Source organism: Pezoporus wallicus, unplaced genomic scaffold (genome assembly GCF_028554395.1).
Source record: "Pezoporus wallicus isolate ANWC-B61680 ecotype Strahan unplaced genomic scaffold, APGP_CSIRO_Pwel_v1 contig_11744, whole genome shotgun sequence".
NCBI classification, from domain to species: Eukaryota; Metazoa; Chordata; class Aves; order Psittaciformes; family Psittacidae; genus Pezoporus; species Pezoporus wallicus.
This window is the reverse complement of record NW_026637209.1, coordinates 19,695-28,167: the sequence shown is the minus strand read 5'-3', so window position 1 is coordinate 28,167 and position 8,473 is coordinate 19,695. Positions and strand designations below refer to the sequence as shown.

The following is an 8,473-nucleotide window of genomic DNA, read 5'->3' as shown; positions in this document are numbered from 1 at the left end:
GGATCCATCCCCCGCCTCCGCCGCTCCCGGACGGCTCCGCCGGACCCTCCCCGGCCTCCGTAGCGACCCCTGCCTGCGGCCGGCGGTGAGGGGCCCTCCCCTTCAACCCGGTTCTCTCTTCCCCCCCCCTCCTCCTTCCCTTCCCAGTCTTCATCCGGGAGCCAAGATGGAGCCCGGCCGCTGACTCGGCCCCCGTCGCCATCCGCCTCCATCCGCCGCCGCCGCCGTCCTCCGCCGCTCCCCGTCGGCCGGTGATGCGCTGACGGCGCCCGCCTCGTCCGTCCCCGTGTCCCCCACCCCCCCTCCCCGGGCCGGTACCGGTTGAGCTCCCCCCCCCCCCACCTTTCCACCCCCGTTAATCCGGGCAAAGTGGGGGGGGCGTCGGAAGAGACGGCGGCGGCGGGAGGAGAAGAAGGAGAAGGGCCGGGCCCGCGGGCCTCGCACGCAGCCGCCGCGATGCTGCAGAACGTGAACCCCCAGAGCAAGTAGGTACCGGGACCCGGGATGTAAGGGGTGGGGGGGGATTGGGGAATGGGGTCGTTGTCACCCCACACCGGTGCCTGTTCCTGGGGGGACCGGGCACCCGTGGCCAGCGGTGGTGGTGCTGTCCCATTGGTTTGAATGGGGCCGTGGGGATCCCGGTTTTCCCATGGATTTTGTGGTCCCCTCGTCCCGGTGTTCCGCCGGTTGTTGTCCTAAATCATTGGGTTTTCACCCATAACTCGGGAATGGGGCACGGATACAGATCCCTTATGTTGTGTCCTATTCCTTCATGGATGGGTGATCATAACAGCACCAAACCCATGCCATGGTTCCACTTTGTTGGCGTTGCTGTGATGGTTAAATCCCAATGGAAGCGGTGACACCGGCACCAGCGGCCGTCAGTGGCACCGATGCCCTTTGTTTCGGAGGCTGAGCTTGGATCCGCAGCGAGCCCTTGGCTCCGCTTGCCCCGTTCCTTGGGAAATCCATCCCCAAAGCCCACCCTGGCACCCGGATTCGCATCCGGCGCCGAGCCTGGGGCTGGGAACCCCATGACCCAACCGCTTGGTGATGCTTTTGGGCTGGTTTCTTCTCCTTTGGCTAAACCATAACGGAGCTCTTTGGTTTAACCCTGTCTGCTCCTTTTCCAGGCTCCTAGGGGAGAGCAACGCCGGGCTCATGGCTCTGGCTACGGAATCGACCCCCGGCAAGCGGATCCGCAAACCCTCCCTCCTCTACGAGGGCTTTGAGAGCCCCACCATGGCCTCGGTGCCGGTGCTGCCCTCGCCGCAGGTGAACCCGCCCCCCCCCGAGGTTTCCAACCCCAAGAAGCCCGGCCGGGTCACCAACCAGCTCCAGTACCTGCACAAAGTGGTGATGAAAGCCCTCTGGAAGCACCAGTTTGCTTGGCCCTTTCGGCAGCCGGTGGACGCCGTCAAGCTGGGGCTCCCGGTAACGCATTCCGACGGATAGGAATTGGGGGGGGGGGGTGGGCACGTGGGGGGGCTGTTGGCGTGTGGAAGCGTGTCCCGGCACATGGCTCCGTGTGTGGATGGATGCGTGCGGCCCCATCGCCCCTCACGCGTGCAGGCAGGGGGTGTCAGGCACATGGGAGATGCCGCTTGGGGCATCTCCTTTTCCATCTTGGTTCCCCCCCCAACCTTGTCCCCATACAACCCTGAGAGTGCCACCGCCAGCGTTCCCAAGCCTTTTCCCAAGGAGATTTTGCCCTGTTTTCCGGGCGCCAGATCCCATCCCAACACCTCCCCTTATCCCCCCCCTCCCCATAGCCCCTCGTAGGCGTTGGGGCTCATCCTGGGGACGTCCTCTGAGCGGCTGCCACCTTTCCCCCTTTGCTCCCGTTATCCCTTCTAAAAAGCACGGATGCAACCACGCAGCCGCTCCTAGAGGTAAATCCGGACGTTTTCCCCCTCCCTTTACCCCCCCCCCCCCCATTCCCACCTAATCTCTTGTGCCCTGAATGCGTTTTGCAGATGCCCATCCATGAGTTTGTAGAAGACATCTTGTGACCCCAAAATTAAACGCCAGCCCCCCCGTGTCTCGCCTGTGGCGCTCGAGGATTTAAAGCCCGGAGGTAATTTTTCCACGGAGGTTCTTTCTTGTTGCTCTTCCTTAGATTTTTTTTCCACACCCACCCCTTCCCTCCTTTTCCTTTCCCGGGATCATCGCGCCCATCCGGACACCGGCCTCCATCCAGCTCTCCCCATAGCGTAGGTTTTCCACCCCGCCAAAGGACACGTAGGGGGACGGTGGCACTCTCAGGGTAGGGAGCAAACCCCTATTTCCCCCCCCCCTTCCTGCCTGCGTTTGGGTGCTTGTGTGAGAGCTGGTGTGTGAGCTCGGCGCCGGGTACCGGAGCTTCCGCCCTATCCGTAACCACCGCATCCCGTTATCCCATAGGATTACCACAAGATCATCAAGCAACCCATGGACATGGGGACCATCAAGCGGCGCTTGGAGAACAACTACTACTGGGGGGCTGCCGAGTGCATGCAGGACTTCAACACCATGTTCACCAACTGCTACATCTACAACAAGGTGAGAACCACCCCGACGCCACCGGCGTCGCCGCCTCGCCACAACCCTAACGCCCCTTTGGGCCCTTCCAGCCAACGGATGACATCGTGTTGATGGCCCAAACCTTGGAGAAGATCTTCCTGCAGAAGGTGGCTCAGATGCCACCCGAAGAGCAGGAGATCGTGGTGCCGGTGGCCAGGAACAGCCATAAGAAAGGAGCGTCGCGGGCGGCAGGTACCGCTCGCCGCGATGGGTGTTGTGGTGTCAGGGGTTGGTTTTGGGGGTTCCTAATGGGGTTCCTCGCCCCGTTTCCAGCCCTCTTGGCCGGCCTCACCGCCGCGCAGCAAGTCCCCGCCGTCTCCTCCGTGTCCCACGCCACCGTCTACAGCCCGAGCCCCGAAATCCCAACCACCATCGTCAACATTCCCCATCCGTCGGTCATCACCGCTCCGCTCCTCAAGTCCCTGCACTCGCCCGCGCCGCCGGTCCTGGCGGCGCCGGCACCCACCCAGCCCGTGGCTAAGGTAGGGGTTTAGGGGGATTTCAGTGGATTTGGGGGTTTTGTGGGATTTTGGGGGTATTTCAGTGGATTTTGGGGGTGTTTTGGGATTCGGTGGCATTTTGGGGGCATTTCAGTGGATTTGGGTGTTTTGGGGGTATTTTGAGGTTTTGTGGGATTTGGAGATATTTCAGTGGATTTTGGGGTTATTTTGGGATCTTCCGGGTGCATTTTAGGGTTTTGGGGATACATTGAGTTTTTGTGGGATTTTGGGGGTATTTCAGTGGAATTTGGGATTTTGAGGGTATTTCAGTGGATTTTGAAGGTATTTCAGTGGATTTTGTGATTTTGTGGGATTTTGGGGGTATTTGGGGGTTTTGTGGAATTTTGGGGGTATTTCAGTGGAATTTGGGATTTTGAGGGTATTTCAGTGGATTTTGGGGGTATTTGGGGGTTTTGTGGGATTTGGGGGTATTTCAGCAGATTTGGGGGTATTTTGATTTTTTGTGGGATTTGGGGGGTATTTCAGTGGATTTTGGTTTTCTGTGGGATTTGGGGGTATTTCAGTGGATTTTGGGGGTGTTTCAGTGGATTTTGGTGGGTCTTGCAAAGCAGGGGAGTGTTCCCCATCCTCATTTTGGGATGTTTTTGGGGGCGGGGTGGGGGGCAGAAGAAGGGCGTGAAGCGGAAAGCGGACACCACCACCCCCACCACCACGGCCATCATCGCCACCAGCGGCGGCGGGGGCGAATCCTCGCCTTCGGCCACGCTGTTGGAAAGCAAAGCGGCCAAAATCCCGGCGCGGCGCGAGAGCGGGCGCCCCATCAAGCCCCCCCGGAAGGATCTGCCCGATTCCCAGCAGCACCAGACGTCCAAAAAGGGGAAGCTGTCGGAGCAGCTCAAGTACTGCAACGGGATCCTCAAGGAGCTGCTCTCCAAGAAGCACGCGGCCTACGCTTGGCCCTTCTACAAGCCCGTCGATGCCTCGGCTCTGGGGCTCCATGACTACCATGAGATCATCAAGCACCCCATGGACCTCAGCACCATCAAGGTGTGGGGCTGGGGGGGGCGGGGGGGGAGGCAGGAGTAGGGTTTTGGGGTGGTTTCAGGCTTTCCTCACCGATGGTTTTCCTCCCGTAGCGGAAAATGGAGAACAGGGATTACCACGACGCGCAGGAGTTCGCTGCTGACGTCCGGTTGATGTTCTCCAACTGTTACAAGTACAACCCCCCCGACCATGACGTGGTGGCCATGGCACGGAAGCTGCAGGTGAGCTGGGGTCGGGTGCGTGGGTGCCCTTGGTCCCATTGTCCACTCTGGTCCCAGTGTCCTGGTCCCATCTTCAGGGATAAGACTTCAATGTCCTGGTCCCCACGGACAAGACACCAGTGCCCAGTCCCATTCCCAGTGTCCTGGGGTCTGGTGTTCCTGTTTTAGTCTCTAATCCTGATGTCGTTGTCCCAGTATCCAGTCCCATCCCTGTTATCCTGGTGTCTCATCCCTAAGGATAGATCAAGACACCGATGTTTGGGTCCTGGTGTCCCTGTATCCTATCCCTACCGATAAGACCCTATTTTGGTGTCTTGTCCGATCCTGGTGTCCAGTGTTCCTGTTCTAATGTCTACTCCTAATGTCGTTGTCGCAGTATCCAGTCCCATCCCTGTTACTCTGGTGTGTCATCCCTAAGGATAGATCAAGACACGTTTCCAGGGACACGACAGGACCTTGGCGCCCTTGAGGCGTCCCCATTGCCCTTTGGTGCCCCCCACTGACCCCCATCCCTGCCTCTCCCGCAGGACGTGTTTGAGTTCAGCTACGCCAAGATGCCGGACGAGCCGCAGGCCGCCAGCCCGCCCTCGGTATCGGCTCCGCTTCCCGGCGCCCTTTCCAAATCCACCTCGGAAGAATCCTCCAGCGACGAGGACGACGACGAAGACGACGACGAGGACGACGAAGACGACGAAAGCAGCAGCGAGAGCTCCTCGGAGAGCGAGGAGAGCTCCGACTCGGAGGAGGAACGGGCCAACCGCTTGGCTGAGCTGCAGGAGCAGGTGAGGAGCCGGAACCGGTGCCGGAGCCGGACCGGAGCCGTTGCCCGGTGCCCACCTCACCCCCCCCTCCCCGTGTCCATCCCCCCTGCAGTTACGTGCCGTCCACGAGCAGTTGGCTGCCCTCTCGCAGGGCCCCGTCTCCAAACCCAAAAGGAAGAGGGAGAAGAAGAAGAAGAAGAAAACGGAGAAACACAAAAAAGGGGGAGACGAGGAAGCGCGGCTGAGGCAGGCGCAGCTCCGCCGGGCACGGAGAGCCGCCGCCGGCGGCACCCGGTGAGGATGTGGAGCGGGGACAGCTTGTCACAGTTTATCGTGACTGGGGACTATCACGATAGCTTATCACAGTTTATCACTATTGGGGACTGTCGCAAGAGTTTATCGGGGTTTATCCGGGAGTATTGTGACAGCTTGTCAGAGTTTATTGTGGTTGGGGACTATCACAAGAGTTTATTGGGTTTAGTGGGGTTTATTGGGAATTATCATGATAGTTTATCACAGTTTATTGCGATTGGGGTCACAAGAGTGTATTGGGGTTTGCTGGGGACTACCGTGACAGCTTGTCACCGTTTATTGTGATTGGGGAATATCACAAGCGTCTATTGGGGTTTACTGGGGACTGTCGTGACAGCTTGTCAGTTCATCGTGACTGGGGACTATCACAAGAGTTTATTGGGGACTGTCGTGATAGTTTATCACAGTTTATCGAGATTGGGGGGGAATTGGGGGGTTGAGGTAGGAAAAAAGATTTGGGGGGCTTAGTTTGGAGCTTTTGGTGTCTGTTTTGAAAAATTTGGACTTTCTGAATTGTTCTGGTGAAAATTGAAGTATTTTGGAGGGAAAGCGTTTTGGGGCAGGAAAATTGATTTTGGGGTTTTGTCTGAAATTGAAGGGATTTGGGGCATGAAAATTGGGTGGATTTGGGGTGAATTTGTGGTTTATGTGAAATGGGGGGTGGTTCTGGTGGGAAAGCCCTCGTTTTTGGTGAGGAAAAGGGGGTTTTAATCAGCGTTTTCTCCCATCAGGAACTCGAAGAAGGCGGCGAAAGCGGCGCTGCCGCCGCCGCCGTCGGCGCTCTACGACTCGGAGGAGGAGGAGGAGAGCAAGCCCATGACGTACGACGAGAAGCGCCAGCTCAGCCTGGACATCAACAAGCTGCCCGGGGAGAAGCTGGGCCGCGTGGTGCACATCATCCAATCCCGGGAGCCCTCGCTGCGGGATTCCAACCCGGAGGAGATCGAGATCGACTTCGAGACCCTCAAGCCCTCGACGCTGCGGGAGCTGGAGCGCTACGTCCTGTCCTGCCTGCGGAAGAAGCCGCGCAAGCCCTACAGCGAGAGTGAGACACGGCCCCAGGGCGGCCTTTGGTTGAGCATGGGGTTGAGTTGGGTTGGGTTGAGGTGGTGGGTTGGTTGGGTGCAGGCCATTGGGCCGTTGGGTTGAGGAGCTGGGTGTTGTGTTGTTTGGGTGTAGGCTATTGGGTTGAGGGGTTGGGTGTTGGACTGGTTGGGTGCAGGCTGTTGGGTTGAGTGGTTGGGTGCAGGCCGTTGGGATATTGGGTTGAAGGGTTGGGTGTTGTTTGGGTGTAGGACATTGGGTTGAGGAGTTGCATGTTGGGTTGGTTGGGTGTAGGCTGTTGAGGGGTTGGGTTGATCAGGTGTAGACCATTGGGCTGTTGGGTTGGTTGGGTGTAGGCCGTTGGGTGTTTTGAGGGGGGCTGGTTGGGTGGGGGGTTTCCCATTGGGTGGTCGATGGTTGGATTGGTTGGTTGGCCATTGGTTGAGTGCTGGCTGAGGGGTCGGACATTGGTTGTTTTGGGGTGGTAGATGGGGTGTTGGTTGACCATTGGGTGTTCATTATTTGGCTGCTGGTTGGCCATTTGTTTTTGGGGTGATTTGGGGCTATTTTGGGGTCCCTTTGACCCCCCCTCCATGTCACCTCCGCAGCGTTGAAGAAGCCGGTGGGGAAGACGAAAGAGGAGCTGGCGCTGGAGAAGAAGCGGGAGCTGGAGAAGCGGCTGCAGGACGTCAGTGGGCAGCTCAACTCGGCCAAGAAACCCCCCAAGAAGGGTGAGCGCCTGTCGCGATAGGTCACGGGCGGGTTATCGCAGCCTGTCGTGATAGCGCAGAGCAGGCTATTGCCCGCTATGGGGGTTTATCGGGGTCTGTTGTGAGTTTAGCACAGTTTAGTGCGGTTATCGTGACAGTTTGTCACGACAGGCGGTCGGGAATGACCACGATAGTATCACAATGGTACTGGGGCATATCACAGCTTATCCAGGACTGTCGTGCCAGTTTATCATGATAGTTGACAGGAGACTGTCACAATGGTACTGGGTTTATTGCAGCTTATCGGGGACTGTCGTGACAGTTCATCACAGTAGTTAATTAGAGACTATCACAGTGTATCGCGATTGGGGACTGTCGCAAGGGTTTATCGGGGACTATCGTGACAGTTTATCACAATTTATCGCGATTGGGGATTATCACAAGAGTTTATTGGGGTTTATTGTGTACTATCATGACAGTTTATCACAATTTATCGCGATTGGGGATTATCACGAGTTTATTGGGGTTTATTGTGGACTATCGTGACAGTTTATCACAATTTATCACGATTGGGGATTATCACAAGAGTTTATTGGGGTTTATTGTGGACTATCGTGACAGTTTATCACAATTTATCGCGATTGAGGATTATCACAAGAGTTTATTGGGGTTTATTGTCGATTATTGGGGACTGTCGTGGTAGTTTATCACGACTGGGGACTATTCGACAGTTTATGGCCGTTTACCAGGGTTTTTGAAGCTTTTCTCGACGTCTGTCGTGCCATATCGCGACAGAGGCCTCACCCCTCTGTTTTTGGCCCCCCATAGCCAGCGACAAGGCCGAGTCCGCCCAGCACGTGGCCGTGTCCCGCCTGAGCGCCTCCAGCTCCAGCTCGGACTCGAGCAGCTCCTCCTCCTCCTCTTCCTCCTCGGACACCAGCGACTCCGACTCGGGGTGACGGGGATGATGACGCCATCGTTGACGTCAGCGGGATACAACCCCTCCCTTCCCATTCCCTTCCTTTTCTCCTCCTCTCCCCGCCCCCCCGCCCCCCCTCCTTCCCACCCCCTCAGCGATGGGATTGGACAGAAATGGATCTGTGGGACCGGACTGAGCCCCTCCCACCCCACAGCCCCTCCCCCAACCAAAAGGGGGCGGGGTTAAGTGGGAGCCCCTCCCCACACACAGCCCCTCACCCAACCAGATGGGGGCGGGGTTAAGGGGGAGCCCTTCCCCCACCACATGGACTTCAAGGGGGGAGGTGGTGTTTGGGGGGGGAGGGGCATGATGGGGTGGCCCCTCCCCCACCCCACTCCCCCCAGGTTTTACTGTTTGGTTGTTTTTTTTTTTTTAGTTT

The 8,473-nt window shown here is 57.8% G+C and overlaps 1 protein-coding gene across 4 annotated transcripts; it reads left to right on the top strand.

Annotated features, from left to right (window-relative positions):
• Nucleotides 1-355: 355 nt before the first annotated feature.
• On the top strand, nt 356-8,143 carry BRD2 (bromodomain containing 2). 4 transcript variants are annotated; one of them, XM_057404046.1, is made up of 12 exons: nt 356-485; nt 1,134-1,434; nt 2,404-2,541; nt 2,613-2,754; nt 2,836-3,044; nt 3,690-4,070; nt 4,160-4,288; nt 4,816-5,070; nt 5,201-5,343; nt 6,093-6,406; nt 7,014-7,136; nt 7,944-8,143. In XM_057404046.1, the coding sequence occupies exons 1-12, from the start codon at nt 457-459 to the stop codon at nt 8,072-8,074; spliced, it is 2,295 nt and encodes a 764-aa protein (XP_057260029.1). In that variant the 5' UTR covers nt 356-456; the 3' UTR covers nt 8,075-8,143. The 4 variants fall into 4 exon arrangements, with proteins under 4 accessions (XP_057260029.1, XP_057260028.1, XP_057260030.1 ...); XM_057404045.1 differs by having other exon boundaries at nt 5,162-5,343; XM_057404047.1 differs by lacking the exons at nt 356-485; nt 1,134-1,434 and adding an exon at nt 1,976-2,077 and having other exon boundaries at nt 5,162-5,343.
• The last annotated feature ends 330 nt before the right edge of the window (nt 8,144-8,473 follow it).

Bases quoted from the DNA above. Each gene is read 5' to 3' on its own strand.
- BRD2 (XM_057404045.1), top strand. From the start codon at position 457: ATGCTGCAGAACGTGAACCCCCAGAGCAA. The intron at 1,435-2,403 runs GTAACGCATTCC...GTTATCCCATAG, and splicing joins CCGTCAAGCTGGGGCTCCCG to GATTACCACAAGATCATCAA. The intron at 4,071-4,159 runs GTGTGGGGCTGG...TTCCTCCCGTAG, and splicing joins TGGACCTCAGCACCATCAAG to CGGAAAATGGAGAACAGGGA.